At 46.6% G+C, this 20,934-nt stretch overlaps 1 protein-coding gene across 1 annotated transcript in view; it reads right to left on the bottom strand.

The window, feature by feature from the left end:
* Nucleotides 1-20,934, bottom strand: part of pgm2l1 (phosphoglucomutase 2-like 1) — a 174,181-nt gene that overhangs the window by 28,737 nt on the left and 124,510 nt on the right. The window contains exons 8-9 of the mRNA XM_038818972.1: nucleotides 10,203-10,300; nucleotides 4,585-4,765 (exon numbers count right to left, since the gene is read on the bottom strand). Coding sequence (XP_038674900.1) covers nucleotides 4,585-4,765; nucleotides 10,203-10,300 — 279 coding nt within the window. The remainder of the gene's footprint in view (nucleotides 1-4,584; nucleotides 4,766-10,202; nucleotides 10,301-20,934) is intronic.

The following is a 20,934-nucleotide window of genomic DNA, read 5'->3' on the forward strand; positions in this document are numbered from 1 at the left end:
ATATTTCCTAAGGAAACGAAGGAAATTCTGCATGTCCACATTGACTCTTACCAACTTTTACAGATTACCAACTTTTACAGATGCACCATAGAAAACATCCTATCTGGCTGCATCACAGCCAGGTATGGCAACTGCTCGGCCCAATACTGTAAGAAACTACAGAGTCCATCACGCGAACCCGCCTCCCATCCAATGACTCTATCTACACCTCCCGCTGCCTTGGGAAAGCAGGCAGCGTCATCAAAGACCCCTCCCACCCGGGTTATTCTCTCTTCCAACCTCTTCCATTGGGCAGGAGATACAAAGGTCTGAGAACACGCACTAACAGATTCAAAAACAACTTCTTCCCCGCTGTTACCAGACTCCTGAATGACCCTCTTATGGACTGAACTGATCTCTTCACACATGTTTTCTACTGAATAGTGCGACACTCTGAATGCTTCACCCGATGTCTACGTCTATGCATTTCCATTGTGGATTTATCGTATGTCCTATGTTTATTCATGTACGGAATGATCAGTCTGGACTGTACGCTGAACAATACTTTTCACTGTGCCTCAGTACACGTGACAATAAACCCAAATCTAAAGAGTTGTTCAATTTAGTCCGACATTCTAACTTTCTCCCCCAAAATCCTGAAATTCTCTTCACCTGAATGTTTAATGTCCTGTCCAAGGTTCCTGCAGCATCTGACGCCACCACCCTCTCAGTGTATTTTGAATGTTAATAGCTTCCCCCTCCAGATATTTTGCCAATTATTTTAAAGTTATTACCTCTGGTTATTGGCTTTCTAAAGGAAACCATTTCTCTCTATTAGTTCTATCAAAACTCCTCATATTAAATATCTGTATTGGGTCACTGAAATCATTTTGACACCATGACATTCTGAAGAAATACACTTTGAAAGTCTTCCTTTTCAAACTTAGGCTAAAGATTATTACAGGTCTGTCACTGGTGGTGACCCTGACAAAATGCCTCCTCTGGCAATGTGAAGGCTGGATTTACACCATGCAGCTGGCATGCTAAACCTTCAATGGACAGGTCCCAGCCTGGAATTTCTAATCTTGATCTATATCAGAGATGCTGGATCTGGCACAGTGTTAACAGATTTAGAATTTCCAAGCTCAGTGCAACCCAGGTCAAGTTTCATTACCATACTTTCCTACCCCAGACTTTCATTAACCTCCTGCTTCTTTTCTTCACAGCCAACTTAACTGACAGAAAAACAGAAAACAATCAAACAAACAATGTCGCACAACATTCACATCAGAAAGCATCTACTCAATTTAGAATATTTTTATTCATTTGTGCATTCTGACTGTAGTTGGTCAGCATTTATTACCCATCCTGAAGAAGGTGGCGGCGAGTTGTCTTCTTAAATTGTTGCAGTCCAATTACAATGTCACTGAATGCCAAGAGGAGCTGGTTAAGTTCTCTCTTGTTGGAGATGGTCATTGCACTTGCATCAATATCACCATGTCAGCCTAGGACTGAATGTTATTCAGGTCTAGTCGCAGGAGGGTATAAAATGCCTCAGTATCTAAGGAATTACGAATGGTAATGAGCAATCATTAGCAAACATCCCCACATCTAACGTTATGTTCGAGGGAAAGTCATTGATGAAACAACTGAAGATGGTTGGGCCTGGGGCAAATAACGACAGGCAGAAACAGAGAGCTGTTATTGTTACTCTGCACAGCAGGACTATTCCATTGCCATAGCATCTTGTTTTCTCTCACTCTGTAAATAAGAGAAAACAAGGGAAAGGAAGGGAAATGCTGTGGCAGATGACACGGTCCACATACCAGACACCAGGGGTGGGATTCTCCGTCGGCTGTAATCAGGAAACACGATTGAGCAGAGAATCGCACATCAGCCGAAAATAGAGGCAGGCATGGGCGTCCAACGGAATGTCATTCTCCGGTGCCTCAACAGCGGTGTGAATGCATTCTATGGCGCATGTACAGTAAGTGTCGTTTACATATCATTAACGGGCAGTCCCGGTTTTCTTCGGGTTTCTCATCGTGCCCGTGGTTGGGTAGAGCAACACCGGCCATTTGGGTACACCCATCCACCCCCAACCTCCACCCGACCACCCAACTGATTCCATGAGGCGCACCTCCGGGTGAGAGGTTGTCTCCTGGGAGACTGAGATTATCTTCTGCGGTCATGGCTGATGACGGCAATTCAGAGGCCTGTCCCGACCAGGATCTCATTGCTCGCGGAGCACAGGGACTGGGCCATCTCCCTCTGTGACTGTGCCACATTCCTCTGTCTCAGGTCAGCCAGTGCCCGGGCCATGACCCGTTGTGACAGAGACAAGCTCTGGAGCGCTGGTGAAATGTCCAGGTGTGTCTGGTACATTGCTGCCTGTGACAGGGCCGCCCTGTTGTGTGCCTCGGCCACCACCCACACAGAGTGCCCCAGACCTTGGACATCCTGACCCATAGCCGATAGCTTCACACCAAGGGTGACGCATACGTCACCCGTGTGGTGTTGGCCTGGGTGGCATGCATAGTCGCCACCGCCTCCTGCCCATGCAGGCGGTTGAACTCCTCCAACTGTACTGGCAGGTGCTGGATGGTTGCTGACAACTCATGTAGCCCCCGGTTCTGTGTCTGCATCTCCAGCATCGATGGGACCACCCTTTCCAGAAGCCCAAGATCCGCCTGGACAGCAGCTAGTTCCTGGAGTCGGACTGCCCTCCGACATTTTCCCCCTTGTGGGGTTCTATCTCCACCTGATGTCCTGCTGCACGTGTGTGGTGGCTGTCTCCTGCCCACCCTGGGGTGTAAGCTGCCCCACCTCTCCTCCATGGCGCCAGCAGGGTCTCGATCTCTGTATCTGCAAAACAGGGTGCTGCTCTTCGGGTTGCCATCTTGTTGGCTGGAATGAGTATGAGTGGAGTTGAGCGCTTATATATGGCTGCAGCTTGTCAGCCTTCGAGTGCCAAACCCAGCCCCGGCGAATCGGACACCGTTTTTCATTGGGATTTCTCTAGTTCTACGTGGCGCCGGTGCTAGTCCAGTAACAGACCCTGAATTGATCTGGGACCGGCACCGTTTCCGCGGTTGTAGAACACCACCCGATTCAGTCAGCACTTAGTTTCTGAAATGGAGAATCACACCCCGCGTTCCTGAGCTCAGAATTCACCATCTAATTCGCTTGTTACTTGCCATATGCAGGAGAGATGATATACCCATTAATATTGAACTTCACCAAAATGCAAGCACTTGGTTACCTCCCATTTCAATTCATTATTTCAGGTTCTTGGATGTTCTGACAGATTGAGGATTTCAAGGATTTACAGGTTTGATTTTTAGTGAACTGTTTTATCAATTTACAAAAACCTGTCATTTTGAGCACCCGAAGTGTAAACTAGGCACCTCAGATATTTGTTTTTAAACCACTTCTTTCCTCCTCTTCAGATCCAATAATGGCATAGAAATCAAGAAAGTCCTTCCCCACTTCCTCCAGTCCTAAACCTTGTTCCTATTCATCAATACTTTGTGGATCCTGGACGCTACTTTCAGTAGAAGTGGTTCTTTCCCCCTTGGCCCTTCGAGGGACCTGGATTTAATTACAAGGAAGTGCTTGTAGGTCACAAATTATCAGATTCAGCACAACTTGCTCAGCACTTTTGTGCAAATGAGATAATACTACTGGTAAAAATTAATATAGTCCAGAGGGTTATCTGGAGCCACCAGGCTACAGTTACAAGCTGTATAATACAATTGAAACTAAGATCACTGTTGCTGTGCCTTGCATACTAGAACACTTTGGGCACAAAGGCTGCAGGAGCAGTTTCCTTGTATGAAAATATTGCACAATTCTCTCCGAAAGCACCGGTGATTTGGATTGTCGAAGTAACTTGCTGAGTAGCCACAGGTTAGGGTTAACATTGCAACACTATTTTAACCACATGCAACAATTTTAAAAAGACAATTTAATACAACACAGGTCAATTTATTTGACAACCTCTGTCATTCAGCAACCAGGTAAAAGATTCCCAGTGATTAAAAAAACTCTCAAACTCTGCTTTTAGTTTCACTGCTTTTCCAACAAATGCACAAAAATGGTTAATGTTCACATGCTGTGTGTCATTGAATTGACATCACATGTCACAGGACTGCATCTACTAATTTTATATTTATTAATCAGAAATACAATTAACCACATCTGGAACCCAATTAGCCCCACGTGGCTTGTGGTCGATGTACTGCACAACACTGTCCTAAAGTTATTGACTCTTACTGGACCGATTCTACTGATGTTAAGCACGAAGCATCATGTGAGATAAGAAAGAAATAGGCAGCGGATTAGCAACCTCATATTCCCATTGCTAACTATAGATTTTCCTGCAGAAAGTTACTGAGTACCAATGACTGGGGCACTGGCTAATTCCACCCCCTCCCCTGCCCAATAATTGTAACGCCCAATTGGAGTCATCAGTTACTATGGTAAAAAGGGAGCTCATCTCCAATACTATCCACGGTTATCTTTTGAAAATCTTGAGGTCCAAAAAGAAGCCTTTTTATGAAAATATCAACAAAGTGTCTTAATTGCTGTAAACCTGTATCTCACCTCAAATTGAAAGCCTTCGTTAATTGCAAGTGCGTGGAGGATTTTAGAGGAGACGGTGGTTGCCAGCATATACACATTCTTCACTTCAGTTGGATCTGGATGTTTGTCCTTCCAACACTTAAACATCCACCACCCCAGGAGAGCTCCCAGCTCGTTGCCGGAGAACACCTTCCAACTATCACTGCAACAAGACACAAGAAGCAGGTCACAGTACATTGTCATCTATCTTTTGGTAACATTTCTGAGACTTTTGAGGTGAGGGGTATTGGATCCGAAGAATAAAACACAAGTGTCAGCATTGTCTTCATGATGTTTCAGCATGGCTGTTTAGATATGGGACATTGTTTCCCACAATCCTTGGAATTGTGCCATATACGTGCGTGAAAATTATCTTCCTTTTTTCCCCACTCTGAAGGGCTGACTCTTCCTGGGTAAAGTTTTATGGTCCTCCAATACTCCACCCAAGTGCTTACTCTTAAAATGTGTAGGCAATCTTACTATAAAGCTAAACCAGTCACAACTGTAAGAGTGAGGAATGCTGCCGATTTTCTGAAGACTGTTTTGAAAATGCCCCTAGCCCAGAAACATCAAGCCCACTGGTAAAGCTGTGGCTTTCATAAGCCAACTCAGCACATCACTAGACGGTGTGGCTTAATGTCAAGTGGGGGCAGCATTTGACCAAGTATGGCATCAAAGAGTCCTAGTAATACTGGAGTCAATGGAAATCAGTGGGGAAACTCTCCACTGCCTGGAGTCATTACCTAGGACAACGGAAGATGGTTCTGCTTCTTGGAGATCAATCATCTCAGTCCTAGGTTATCGCTGCAGATGTTCCTCAGAATAAGTGTCCTAGGCCAACTATCTTCAGCCATTTCATCAATGACCTTCGCTCCATCATAAAGCCAGAAGCGGGGATTTTTGCTGATGATTTCACAATGTTCAGCCCATTCGTGACTCCTCAGATACTGAAGTAGTCCATGTCCATATGCAGCAAGACAGGGCTAATATTCAGGCTTGGGTTGATAAGTGGGAAGTAACATTTGTGCCACACAAGTGCCATGCAATGACCATCTCCAACAAGAGAAATATAACCATCTCCCCATGACATTCAACAGCATTACCATCTTGGAGTAACCCACTAACACTACCTTGGGGATTACCATTGACCAGAAACTGAACTGTACTAATCACATAAATACGGTGGCTACAAGAGCAGATCAGTGGCTGGGAATTTTGGGGAGAGTAACACATCTCCTGACTCCCCAAAGACTCCACCATCTACAAAGCACAAGTCAGGAGCGTGATGGAATACCCTCCACTTGCCTGGATGAGTGCAGCTCCAACAACACTCAAGAATCTCAACATCATCCAGAACTAAGAAGCCTACTTGACTGGCACTCTATCCAGCACGTTAAGCATTCACTCTCTCCTCCACCGACACATAGGGGGTGCAGTGTGTACCATTTACAAGATGCGCTGCAACAGGCCCCTTCGGCAGCACCTTACAAACCTGGATCAAGATGGGTGAGGGGAGCAAATGCACCTCCAGTTTCCCTTCAGATTAGAACTATATCACCATTCCTCCATTGTCATTGGGAAAATTCTGGAATTATCTCCTTAACAGCACTGTCAATATTTCTACAATACATACACTGCAGCGGTTTAAGAAAGCAGCACACTACCTTCTCAAAGGCAATTAGGAATGGGCCATAAATGCCAGCAATGCCCACATCTTGTGTACAAACATAAAAAAGAATATAGCCCCTTCAGTCTTTAAGCTGCTGCTGGGTGAGCAAAACATTCTTTTTAGTGATCAAACGCCATGATCAGTGGAACTCGGGGCAATGATTCAACTTATAAAACCAAAATTAGAATTGACTGAAATGCTTCACAGACATTTTGGGAAGGAGAATCCCACCCAAATGTTGATGCCAACGTAGCATTCGTGGACTTTTACGACAGCAAAACTGGCGCCACGCCTGGAGGGATTCTGCTACCGTAAAGAGGCTAGCACCGGCACCACTTGGAACACAATCGATTTCAATGAAAAACAGTGCGGGATTCGCCGGGTCCGTGATTGACACTTGGGAGGCTGACAAGCTGCAACTGCACATGCATATTACACTCCCCACAAACACTCACCCCAGCCAATAATATGGCACTGGTTGTGCTGGAGCACGCCCACATAGCTGATGGATCGGCTGGGGCCAGATGGCACCCCCTGTGGTGCCCTGGGGGGACACCTATACGACCCGTGGTACTAAGTTCACAGTGGGCTGTTAACGGTGTGCGCAGCTGCATGGTTGCCTTGCCGGTAGGGCAGCATGGTGGCGCAGTGGTTAGCACTGCTGTCTCATGGCGCTGAGGTCCCAGTTTCAATCCCGGCTCTGGGTCACTGTCTGTGTGAAGTTTGCACATTCTCCCCATGTTTGTGTGGGTTTCGCCCCCCCCCCCAACCCAAAAAAGATATGCAGGGTAGGTGGATTGGCCATGCTAAATTGTCCCTTAATTGGAAAAAATTAATCGGGTATTCTAAATGTAAAAAAATGGCTGCCTTGCGGGTGCGGCAATGGTGTTCCGTGCCCGTCCACCCTGACTCCACAGCGCACCTCCTGGTCAACCCCCACTACTTCCCCCTGGCCCTGGCTGAAGCCCCCCAGCCAGCTGCACAACTGTCAACAAACTATGGCAATATTGGACATGTTCCGTACCCTCTCTCCCTCCCTCAGCAGCCACGACGCCGATGTCACGATTTTTAATTTTTAAAAGAACAAGTGAACCTCACCGTCGGGAACTCGGAGACGGAGAATCGCGGAGGCCCCGGAGAATTCCGGGTTGGGCCCCCTAATGATACGCAAACACGGTTTACTGTACGTGTGTTCCAGGCCACATTGACGCTGCTGTCAAGATGATGGAGAATTGCGATTTGACATCAAATCGGCGCCCAGCGCGATCTTGGCATTTGAATCGATTCTCCGCCCAATCACGTTTCCCGATTTCCACGTCGGCCAACGGAGAATCCCACCCTGTGTCTTTTCTTCACATAATATAGTCAAACGGTACTTACTATATTGTAAATTATTCAGTCTTGGGATGTGGGCCTTGGAGGCCCATTGCTTGTTGCCCTTGAGAAGGTAATGGTGGGTATCTTCTTGAACCCATGCAGCCTGGGTACTGAAGGTACGAATTGAGCCTTCAAGGAACCAACAAGTCAGAGCTCATGATGTAAAGGTGTGATCAGAATGATTCATAAAATATCTATTTCAGTCTTGTTAAACTATTCAGATTATTCTAAACATGTATAATTTGGGTGGGGTACAAAAGACAGAATGTTCTCTTCAGTTCTGATGAAAGGTCACAGGCCTGAAGCTTTATGTTTCTCTCTCCAGAATGCTACCAGCCCTCTGAGTATTTCCAGCATTTGTTTTAAAGACAGAATTGACCCCTCTTCTCCTAAAGGTGATGAGTTATAACCATTCAATGCTAACAGGTTTCAAGAACACTCTTTAACACTCTGTATTCAAAATAACATTCTGTAACTACACTCAACACCATTGCCGTGGCTACCTGCCTGGCAAACTTCATTCTTCCACATATTCATCGACTTGCAATAACCCATAAAATGATAGGAAAGGTTTGCAAAGCCCCCACCTGCCACTCCATGTTAAATCTATTTAGCCCACAAAAGGCTGATCTGGAAAAACCCTCCCACCCAGGACTTCAACACAAATTCCACCTGAACAAATGAATGGGATTCATTGGGCATGACAAACAAGGACCTGGTCTCAAGCCCAACCCAACAGCTGCCAACTTCTAACTCTCTGAGGAAAGAATGGTCCAGCTTTAACAGGTTCAGGATTGGCCACAATCCCTGATTGGCCAACCCCCACAAAATGGGGCATTAGTGTCAACCCTCTATGTGTCTGTGGGAGAGAGAAAACTGCAGCACATCATAGAGGAATGACCAATCCACAGGCTCAGCGGAGGCCTATCCACACTCAACACAGCAGCACAGGAAGAAACTGCTTGGCTCAGGGATTTTGCATTTGCTAAGTAAAGAGTCATTACAGGCAGGGAATTTGCAAATTTTAAATAAATCTCCCAAACAAAAAGGAACCTGGAAAAATAAGTCAATTATTACAAATCTTCTTGTGATTGCAGTTTTTGAGCGAAAATTTATTTTTGTAAATTCCTGTGGCAAAATTTCCCATTCCATTTTGCCACATCACAAGATGATTTTGTGGAATGGAATTCCGAATACTCTCCCAATTGTCTCATCATCTCATTTACAGAGAAAAAAATCAACTTGAGGGCGGGCAAAGCTACATGCAATTGACTAATGTTATTTTAATTTTAAACAAGTTACTCTGGAACAGCTGGAGCCATTCAAGAAAAAGGTGACCGAGTCAGTTTCTGATGCAATGTAAAGCAACAGAATGTAATCTTAACAATGGAAAAGTCCCTTCACCTCATAATGACCGTTGGTATGAAACTGGTCCAATACCACATTGCTTTCTCTGAACCTTTAAAACACCTATAAATATGAAGTTAACTTGAAAATATTATCTATAAAAGCAGTGAAGTGCTCAAGCATGCCTGTAGGCGGCTGACAAATTGTAATCCTCATAACAGCCACATGTTCCACTCACTGCTCTAAAATGTAATGGAGTTTACATTGCAGGGAGAGATTTGCACCTCAGTGATATTGTACAGATTAGACTTTATATTCATTTGCTCTTGTGATGTGAGCATAGCTAGCAAGGTCTGCATTTATTGCCCAAGCCTAATTGCCCTAGAAGAGGTGGTGAGCCACCTTCTTGAACCGCTGCAGTCCATGTGGTGTAGGTACACCCACAGTGCAGTTAGGGAGGGGTTTCAGGATTTTTACCCAGCAACAGTGGAGCTCCAATTCATGATGGTGAGTGCCATGCATCCGCTGCCCTTGGAGGCTGTTTCCTACCCAGCCTCAGTAGGCTGGCAGGAGGATTGAACTTGAATGGAGGAAAACTGAAATTAAACAAAGTTAGGTCACAGGAGGGAGGGGTGTGGGACATCTCCATCAGAAACCCCTGCGCCTCCACCCTTTTACAGTCCAGTGGCCTCCGGACATCCGTCCCCCATTGGTCTCTTCCCCATCGCCCCTTTCGCACACCCCAGGCTTTCCATCCCCTGGCCATCCTGGGAGCTTTTGAGCTTACCTCGGCCCCCAGTACCTGGACTTGCTCTCAGGCATTCTCCTGAATTTCTTCTGTCTAAGTAAGTGCTGTTGCTGCAGGGACTGGAGAGTTGCTGGCTGACAGCTCTGTACAGTGGGACTTCCTCCCCAGTGAGGGCCGGAAATTCTACCTGTAACCACTTAACTCTCATTGAAGTGTGAAATAACTACAGTGGGACCCGAGACCTCGCCATCTGAAAACTTCAGGCCAAAGAATCATAGAGGAACACATTTCAGGAGGCGGATATTGGGCCTAATCAGTGAAGTAAATGGGATCGTAAAGGAAGTGGTGCACATACCTTGCTGCAAACAGTGGCGGTTTTATTTAGATTTCTTAAAAACATTTTTTACAAACGTTAAGTGTGTCATAACCGTCTTATAAAATGCAATTACTGATACTTACTCCTCTTGTTGTTCTGCAACAGCCAGTCTGTCTGCATCAGGGTCTGTGGCCAATACAACCCGAGCACCTTCTTTCTCAGCCAACTTGATTGCAAGAATCTAGTAAAAGAGATCAGGGAAAGGTCACACCAACTACAGTCCTATTTACAGTGAGGATTCAATGTGGATCATCTTTGGCATGCAGGCAGAGTGTGTGAGAGAGATTGCATTTTACACACTCTCTCAGTCGGAGCTAAATAAATGGGCCCAAAAATCTGTAAACTCAATCACAGTCTCTATACCTGCCAACACCATCAGGCATCATTGACTTTTTTAAAAAGGTGAACAGGTCTACAGGGCCAACTGGGAAATCCAAGTGTCATTTTGGGCGCATTTGGCACGGTGTTACTCGACAGCCACTTTGGCGAGATTGCGGTGTGTGTCAAACAACACTTGTTGCCAAAAAATGAGCCTTCACGTGATTCTCGGCATTACTGGCTGTCTCACCGTCAGATTCGACAGACTCGTGCCTCAGCGTCTTGCCGCTAACAAGCTGCTTTCAAACGTTCCTTCACCACTCACTCCCAGTCAACACCAAGGATGGCAGTGCATAGACCTACTCCTCGCTTTGGCAATGCCGACCTCGCCAGGCTTCTCAATGCTGTGGATGAGAGGCGGGACATCCTGTTCCCTCGAGGGGTTCGAGGCACCTGGGAGGCAGTGGCAGCGGCTGTCATTGCGGGCAGCACGACCAGGAGGACAGCTGTCCAATGTTGGAGGAGCACAAACAACCTCCACCAAGCTGCAAGGTTAAGTTACACCTCTTTCCTGGCATCAGTTTTGCCTGCCACCCCTTAAATTCCCACCTGCCCCCACCCCACAGATCACTGGCTGATACCTCGCACCCTCCCCACATCCAATCTTTGTGCTTGTTCCTCAGAACCCCCTGGCACCCACCAGCACAACCCTTCATGTAAAGTTGTGATACCACACATGCCACCTGCTACAGACCCCCCTGACCTATCAAGTGTGAGGCTTACAATGCCCTCTCTTAGCCCCTGCATAGATAGCCCATAATAAGCGGGAAAGGACCAAGATGGGGTGGGTGGGCGGACTCATAAATCAGAGTCCTCACCCACTATGAGGAATGGGCCCTGGAAATCGTGGAGTTGTCCAAGTAGAGAACAGCCAGCAACATAGAGGTTGCCCTGCGCCACAGAGGTGAGGATCCACTGCCCTCTCGTGCAGATGATCTGTCTCAAATAAGTAGTTCATGTCAGACAAAATTATCCTCCCCTCTCACTGACCACGTGCCCATTGTCCCGCAGGATCTCCATCCGGAGTCCTCCCCCCCATCCACAAGGAGAGTTCCGAGGAGACCACCATCGAAGCGTCATAGCTATCACCTCCACCTTCCACCGGTGCAGATATACACCTTAGCGGCCGACATTAGTAGACAATCTTCTGGGGCACAATCTGGTGAGCAGCACACAGTTGCTGATGCACATCAGGTGGAGGCAGGAACATCCAATGGAGACAGCAGTCGGAGGTCTGGTAGATCTCAGCCATGACATTCAGGGGGTGGGGGGTGGGGGTAGGGGTGATGTCAGGTACATTCCACCAACTGCATAGCCAATTGGAGAAGTCCCGAAGGCTTTGCTCGCAGGGGATGTTGCCGACCACGCGTTGCACCGAGGCCAACACCGGTGGCAACTGCAGTGAAAGACCTGCTTGAGTGTTTGATTGATGGCTGCTGCCTCTATGGTGCTGATGCTTTTAGAGGTCAAGCAAAATGTTTGATAGAAATGCAATGCAATAATCATCGTCAGAGACATGACACATGTACCCATGAGAAGCCACTTCAAAATATTTTGTTTATTAAATGGTCAACAATAACTTTATAGTGGCAGCATGGTGGCGCAGTGAGTTAGCACTGCGGCCTCACGGCGCCGAGGTCCCAGGTTCGATCCCGGCTCTGGGTCACTGTCTGTGTGGAGTTTGCACATTCTCCCCGTGTTTGCGTGGGTTTCGCACCCACAACCCAAAGATGCGTAAGCTAGGTGGATTGGCCACGCTAAATTGCCCCTTAATTGGAAAAAAATTAATTGGGTACTCTAAATTTATATTAACAAAACAATAACTTTATACAAAAAGATGAAAACAAACTACTTAACAGTCCACATACCACACTCATCACAAGTCACCAGCAATCTGCAAAAAGCATTTCTGCAACACCTTCATCAAGTTGCTCATTCAGATTAAGTTGCCTCTCTCTCCCCCTCCCGCAGCTCCCAGCAGTGGAAATTCACACCGGAAAGTTACATTGACGCACAGCACGGTATAAAAGAGAGAAGGAGCACCCCATCCCCTTCTCCAGCGCAAGCAGCAGGTCATTACACATCATCCCTTCCCTTGCTCCAGGCCACAGTAGCAAAAGAGGTGGCAACAAGCAAAAACAGGGCCTCCAGGCGTTAAACATGGAACAGTCAACCCTGCAGTAAAGTCACCAGCAATCTGCAAAAGCATTTCTCCAACACCTTGGTCGGGTTACTCATTCGGATGAAACCACCTCTCTCAATCTTTCCTGCAGCTTCTAGCAGTAGATTCTTCAGCAAGGGATAAATCACACCAACACAGAGCACACCAGAAGAGAGAAAGAACACTCCTTCCCCTTCTCCAGTGCTGGAAGCAGGTCATCTTACATCCTCCCTTTCCTTACTCCAAGTCACAAAAGCAAAGGGAGGGCAGCAAACAAACACACAGCTTCCAAGCAGCTGCAGTCGGATCAATCCGCCTCTCCCCCCTCCCACAGCTCCGAGCAGTAGACTCTCAACAGTGGAAAGTCACATCAGACAATCACACTGACGGAGAGCATGCTAAAAGAGAAAAAAAGCACCCCTTCCCGTCTCACCCACACACAGTAGCATCTTTGTTTTCAATTAACATACATTGCTAATAACTGACACCTCGACGGGACTTGCAGGCTTATTAGTTTTCTTTTTGGTTTTAACCTTTATTTTGTGATACCATTACCTGCTTTTTGAGAAGGTAGAGGTAAGCTGCCTTCTTTGACAGTTGCAGTGTGTGTGCTAAAGATACTCCCAGGGCTGTTATGTCAGGGGGAGGCGGCAGTTGTGAGCCATCAACAGCAGCAGTATTGAACACAACCACAATCTGTAACCTCATGGCCCAGCATGTCCCCTTCTCTATCATTAACACCAAACCAGGGGACCAACCTTCATTCAATCAGGAGTGCAGGAGAGCATGCCAGGATCAGCACCAGTCAGACCTAAAATGGAGGTGTCAACTGGGTGACGCTACAACTTAGGACTACTTGCAAACCGAACAGCATAAACAGCAAACGCTAGACAAAGGTAAGCAATTCCAAAGGATCATATCTTTTTAAAAATAAAGTTAGATGCCCAATTCATTTTTTCCAATTAAGGGGCAATTTAGCATGGCCAATCCACCTACCCTGCCCATCTTTGGGTTGTGGGGGCAAAACCCACGTAAATACAGGGAGAATATGCAAACTCCACACGGACAGTGACCCAGAGCCGGGATCAAACCTGGGACCTTGGCGCCGTGAGGCAGCAGTGCTAACCACTGCGCCACCGTGCTGCCCCAAAGGATCATATCTATGCACTGGGGTCCTGTCACATTCAGTTGTGAACGGTGGTGATAATTGAGTTACTCATTGGAGGAGAAGGAGGCGTTGCAAATATCCCCACCCTCAATGATAGGGAGCCCAGGACATCATTATAAAATATCAGACGAGAATCTCCGTTTCTGAGACTAAGTGTTGATGCCAACGCAGAATTCGTGGACTTTCACGACAGTAAAACTGGTGACACACCTGGACCGATTCAGCGACTGTGGAACACAATCAATTCCAATGAAAAACAGTGCAGGTACTGCCGGGTCCGCGATTCATACTTAGGAGGCTGACGAGCTGCAGCTACATATACACACTTCACTCCCCCACACACACTCATCCCATACAGCTGATGGATTGGCTGGGGCCAGAGGGCACTTAGGGGGGTGCCCATGACCCTAAGTTCACAGTGGGCTGTTAGCGGTGTGCGCAGCTGCATGACTGCCTTACTGGCTGCAATTGTGTTCCTGCCCATCCACCTCCACCCCACTCTGTCTCTACCCACTCTCTCTCCCTCAACACCAAGATGCCGGTTTCACGATCTTTAAAAGCACAAGTGAACTGCGCAGCTGTCGAGATGATGGAGAATTGCGATTTAGCGTCAAATCGGCGCGCCCCCCCCCCCCGCAATTTTGGCGTCGGAACCTATTCTCCGCCCAATCACCTTTCCCAATTTCAGCGCCGGCCAATGAAGAATCCCGCCCCAAGCATTTGCAACAATTTTTTTTTTTTTTTTTTTTAAATTTTAGATTACCCAATTATTTTTTTCTATTAAGGGGCAATTTAGCGTGGCCAATCCACCTACTCTGCACATTTTTGGGTTGTGGGGGCGAAACCCACGCAGACACGGGGAGAATGTGCAAACTCCACACGGACAGTGACCCAGAGCCGGGATCGAACCTGGGACCTCAGCGCCGTGAGGCGGTTGTGCTAACCACTAGATTTGCAACAATTTTCAGCCAGAAGGTGAATGATCTATCTCGGCCTCCTCTGGAATTCCCCAGCAACATAGTTGCCAAACTTCAGCTGATCAGATTTACTCCACGTGATATTAAAAATTGGCTGAAGACACTGAATGCTGCAAAGGAAATGGGCCCTGACAATAGTCCGGTTATAGTACTGAAGTCTTATGTTCCAGAACTTGCCGTGTCCCTAGTCTAGTTGTTCTACTACAGCTACAACACTGGCATCTACCCGGCAATGAAGAACATTGCCCAGGTATGTCCTGGACACAGAAAGCAGGACAAATACAATCTGGCCAATTACCGCCCTAGTAATCTTATCTCCACCATCAGCAAAGTGATGGAAGCGGTTACCAACAATTCTGGGAACCCGCACTTGCTGAGCAAAAACCTGCTCACTGACCCTCGGTTTGGGTTCCACAAGGGTCATTCAGCTTCTGATCTCATTATAGCTCCGTTTGAAAAAAGAGCTGAAATCCAGAGATGAGATGAGGGTGACTGCCCTAGGTATCAAGGCAGGTCTCTGCTGGTTGAAGTCATACCTAGTGAAAAAGGAATATGTTTGTGTATGTTGAAGGTCAATCATCTCATCTCCAGGAACCATTGCAGGAGTTCCTCAGGGTAGTGCCCTAGATCCCAATCATCTGCAGTTGCTCCATCAATGACTTTTTTTCCATCATAAGGTCAGATGTGGGGATGTCCACTGATAATTGCACAATGCGCAGCAACATTAGTGATTCCTCAAATACAGAAGGAGTCTATGTCCAGCTGCAGCAAGGCCTGGACAATATCCAGGCTTGGGCTGACAAGTGGCAAGTAACATTCACACCCAACAAGTGCCAGGCAATGACCATCTCCAATAAGGGAGAATCAAAACACTGTCCATTAACAAGGCATTACCATCACAGAAACCCCCACTATCAACATCCTGGGGGTTACCACTGACCAGAAACTGAACTGGACCACCACCTGGAGGTTCCCCTCCAAGCCACCCACCACCCTGACTTGGAAATATATCGCTGTTCCTTCACTGTCGCTGGAAAATAAACACCATGGCTACAAGAGCAGGTCAGAAGATGGGAATCCTGCAGCGAATAACTCACCTCCTGACTCCTCAAAGCCTGTCCACCATCTATAAGATTCAAGTCAAGAGTGTAATGGAATACCCTCCACTTGCCTGGATGAGTTGATGAGACCATCACTTCACTCGGAACACGATTGGGGGTTAATAGTCTTACAACTGAGCCTGCCTGCGACCAGAAGAACTGAGGGCAGACTCACACGGCTGCAGCACATTATACTTCCGGTAGTGGGAGGGGCCATGGGCGGGGCCGAGGGTGGAACCCTGTACAAGCTCCTCATCTCCCCCTATGGGCAGAGCCGCACAACGGCTCACAGACAGAGCCCACAAGGACACAATACCATACAATAGTGTGAATTACATTCACCACATGAGTGCAGCTCCAACAACAGTGAAGAAGCTCGACACCATCCAGGATAAAGCAGTCCACTTGATTGGACCTCCACCACCAATGCACAGTGGCAGCAATGTGGCAATGCACTGCACGATCTTACCAAGGTTCCTTAGACAGCCCTTTTAAACCCACAATCACTACTGTCTAGAAGGATAAGGGTCGCATACACATGGGAACACCCCAACTGGGGTTCCCCTCCAAGCCACTGTGGTAAAGTATACAGCACCTGTATTTTAGGCCCGATAAAATCAGACACTTAAAATTATAAATTTGACATTTAAATCAAGCCACAGCCAACTCCAGCACAAAGCCTGATGGAAATTTGAACTTGGTCAAGTTCAAATACACTAAACTCAGACAAGCTGCCAGGACGTGCCCCATAAATCATCGATCAAGAGATAATCAGCTCTATTCATAGATACAAGGTTACTGGGAAATGGGTCCCGGTGTACTGGGAATCCGTCCAAGGGGGTCCATTTCCCGATGTCCTACTGAGTGGCCAATAGTAACTCCATTGGGTGGTTCCACTCCCACCCTGTGACCTCATTACCCCTCGACCTCTCCCTTGCAAAGACTCCATGCAGTGGTGATTGAGACAACTGGCCAGAGACGGAAGCAAGCAGCATGCGAGACCCACCTTCGCGTAAAAAGACCGTGAGGAGATCAAGACTCAGAGAATCGGACCTGCAGCACGGCGGAATCCCTCAGCTCAGTTAGTATTAAGACTCTTGGGACTATTAATAATGGGATAATTTAAGCGTTAATTTTAGAGGAACTGTTTTACTGTTTGTTGAATAAAATTATTTGATTTATACACTTGCGTTGTCCTTTGTTCGCCTCACCAATAAAAATACCTAGGTAAAACATTTGATTAATAAACTGGCCAAAGTGTCTGAGGTTTTACAGACACAACACCACTCACCATCCTGACTTGGAAATATAATCGCCGCTTCTTCACCGTCGCTGTGTCAAAATCCTGGAATTCCCCCCCTAACAGCACTCTGGGTGTACCCACACCACATGGACTGCAGCAGTTCAGGAAGGTACAAAGAACAATACAGCACAGGAGCCCTCGGGCTGGATGATAAATAGTGGCCTAGCCAGCGACACCCACATCACATGAATGAATTTGAAAAAAGGGGAAGGGGAAAGAATTGCATATTTTTGACCGGGCAGTAATGGCGGAATGGCAATATATTTCTAAACCAGGGGGGCATGTGACTAAGACAGGATTCAACATGGTCAATCCACCTATCCTGCATGTTTTTGGACTGTGGGTGGGAAACCAGAGCTCCCGGAGGAAACCCACGCAGATACGCGGAGAACATGCAGACTCCGCACAGACAGTGACATGGGATTCGGGGTGTGCTAGCTCGATGGATAAAGAACTGGCTTGGCAACAGGAAAGAGAGTAACAGTGGAAGGGAGTATTTCAGAGTGGAGATCTGTAACTAGTGGTGTTCCACAGGGATCAATCCTGTGATCTGTTGTTGGGACGACTGTTGTTTGTAATATACATAAATGATCTGGAGGAAAATGTAGCAAGTTTGCAGATAACATTAAGATAGGTGGAGTTGCTGATAGTGAAGGGGACTGTCAGAGAATACAGCAGAATATAAATAAATTGGAGAATTGGGCAGAGAAATGGCAGATGGAGTTCAATCCGGAAAAATGCGAGGTGATGCATTTTGGAAGATCAAATTCAGGTGTAAATTATACTGAAAATGGCAGAACCCTTAGTAGCATTGACATGCAGAGGGATCTGGGTGTCCAGGTCCATAGTTCCATGAAAGTGGCAATGCAGGTGTTCCAGAAGACATACAGCATCTTGCCTTCATCAGCCAGGGGAATTGAGTACAAGAGTTGACAGGTCATGTTACAGTTGTATAAAACTTTAGTTAGGCCATGATGGTGTGAATGAATCTGAAAGAATCACACGACACTCGGTCTGTTCCAACCGTCAAACAGTTAGGGGCTGGTTTAGCACAGTGGGCTAAACAGCTGGCTTGTAATGCAGAACAAGGCCAGCAGCACAGGTTCAATTCCCGTACCGGCGACCCCGAACAGGCACCGGAATGTGGCGACAAGGGGCTTTTCACAATAACTTCATTGAAGCCTACTCGTGACAATAAGTGATTATTATCATTATTGGTTTATTGAAGTTACGTCGGCGGGAAGAGGGTCTCTGGAGCGATCCAGATACTTCTCCACCGAACACAGAAATTCAGCAATTTTTACACCATTTCAGACATTTACTCAGCCCATCCCACAATCCAATCAGAATGATTATAGATTACATATGTTGACCCTTTTGGGCCAATGAAATTGATTACTAGTCATCATGGGACTGCATGATCGGTTCATGGACAGCTGGGGGTTACTCATGGTCCTGCGACAAGTTCTGGACCTTCTTATCTATCATCCTTGGGTCTTAGCCACACACAGCTCTATTATCTTGGGTCTTGTACAGGCTGGTACATCATTGTCAACATCTGCCCAAGGGGCAGCAGTCTGCTGGGTGTGTTTTTGTGGCAATCTGTGTGAGATAGCCCATATAAGGAATGTTGTCAAGCTGGTTAGCTAATCTTCCATGTTCCCTGAAGGCTTCCAAATGGTTAGCTATGAATATAAATCTAGGGCAACACGGTGGCGCCGAGGTTAGCATTGCTGCCTCACGGCGCCGAGGTCCCAGGTTCCATCCCGGCTCTGGGTCACTGTCCGTGTGGAGTTTGTACATTCTCCCCGTGTCTGCGTGGGTTTCACCCCCACAACCCAAAGATGTGCAGGGTAGGTGGATTGGTCACGCTAAATTGCCCCTTAATTGGAAAAAAATGAATTGGGCACTCTAAATTTATTTTAAAAAATGAATATAAATCTATATTTTATATCGAAATACATGTGAGTTATATAATATTTATTGCAGGTCCCTTTGCGTTAGGAAACTCACTTCAGCAGGCCACATTTTGAATATTGTGTGCAGGTCTGGTTACCACAGTACCAGAAAGGCGTGGATGCTTTAGAGAGAATGCAAAGTTGGTTTACAAGGATGTTGCCTGGTCTGGAGGGTGTTAGCTTTGAGGATAGGTTGAATAAACTCAAAACTGTTTTTGTTGAAACGACAGAGGCTGAGGGGAGACCCGATTGAGGTCTACAAAATTACGAGAGGTATAGACAGGATGAATAGTCAGAAGCTTGTTTTCTCAGGTTTGCAAATACAGAAAATCTGCACCGAACTCCCCAAAGCCTGGCCACCATCTGCAAGGCACATGTCACGAGTGTGATGGGATATTTTCCTGGATGAATGCAACAATAAGCTAAGCTCGATATCAATCGGGTCAAAGCAGAGCACTTGATCAACACACCATCAACTACCTTAACCATTCAATTCCTCCACGCTGGCAGCAGTGTGCTATTTACAAGATGCATTGTAGCAGCTCACCAAGACTTCTTTGACATTACCTTGCTTCCCATCTCTTCTTGCAATTAGAAGGCAAAGAGCGGCAGGTGCATGGAAGCCCCACCATCTGCAAGTTCTACTCCCAAATCTCTCACAATCTGGACTTGGGGTCAAAATCCTCAAACTCCCTCCTTCAGTGCACTGAGGAAGTAAAGTACCTTCATCTCAGACTGCAGTGGTTCAAAAAAGAAGCTCACCAACATCTTCTCAAGAGCAATTACTTTCAGGTCAGGCAAGGATAATAGGTTTCTTTAATTGTCAGCCTGAAACGTCGGCAGAGTGACAATCACCAGCGGATTGCCACTCTGGCCAGATTTACCTACGCTGGGATTCCTAAGCCCCTGTCTTGCCAAATCTTCCTCACTAAGACTGGGTGAGACAGGAGCATCGAAGTGTGCCCCGGCAAAATCGACATGGAGTTACTGGGGTGCTGAGAGGTATCTCACTCCCCATTTTACTGCAGTTCGGAGGGATGGGGTTGGACAGCTGGGTATGGGGGGGGGGGGGGGGGGGGGGGCAGGCATGCGAGGCTGGGTCAGGCTGTTTAAATTGTTGCTCTGGAATATTACAATCCCAGACCAGTCCCCAAAAGTGGCTAGGATACTGGACCAAACCCCCAATATTTTAATTTATTTGCAAGACTATGCAAAAAGAATGATTTGCGCCTGTAGTGATTACATGAAGTAATAGGGATTGGTATTTTTAAAACAAAACTTTATTATGAATACTAAACTTTTTAACTTGACATCTGGAAAAAAAAACAACTTACAATTACCCCTTAAACACTATTGCTCAATTCTCCATTAAACAAGAAAAAAACATACAGCTCTCAATCTATCTTAAAATTAGCACTGTATAGAGACATACTTGCTTTACAAAACAGATTTGGCTCCTGGTAGAACCCCTTCAGACTCTGGCTGAATATCTTCAAAAAGCTGGTTAACCGGACATGTTTCAGCTTCTTCCTTGTCCCCATAAAAGACTGTTCTGCTTTAAATATTATTGCTCTTCTATAACTTTCCTAGTGTGAGAGAACTGTGGATGTCACCTCTTCTCTCTCCAAAGCCTTCTCCAAAACCACAGTGCATTAGCCCATTCCTTTGGTCAATTTAACCTTCTGGCTCCCAGGCCCTGCATTACAGAATCCTTTTTTTAAAGCATGAACACTGCAGTCAAACAAACTAAATCCCAGGCTTTTAACCCTT

Source organism: Scyliorhinus canicula, chromosome 14 (assembly GCF_902713615.1).
Source record: "Scyliorhinus canicula chromosome 14, sScyCan1.1, whole genome shotgun sequence".
Taxonomy (NCBI): Eukaryota; Metazoa; Chordata; class Chondrichthyes; order Carcharhiniformes; family Scyliorhinidae; genus Scyliorhinus; species Scyliorhinus canicula.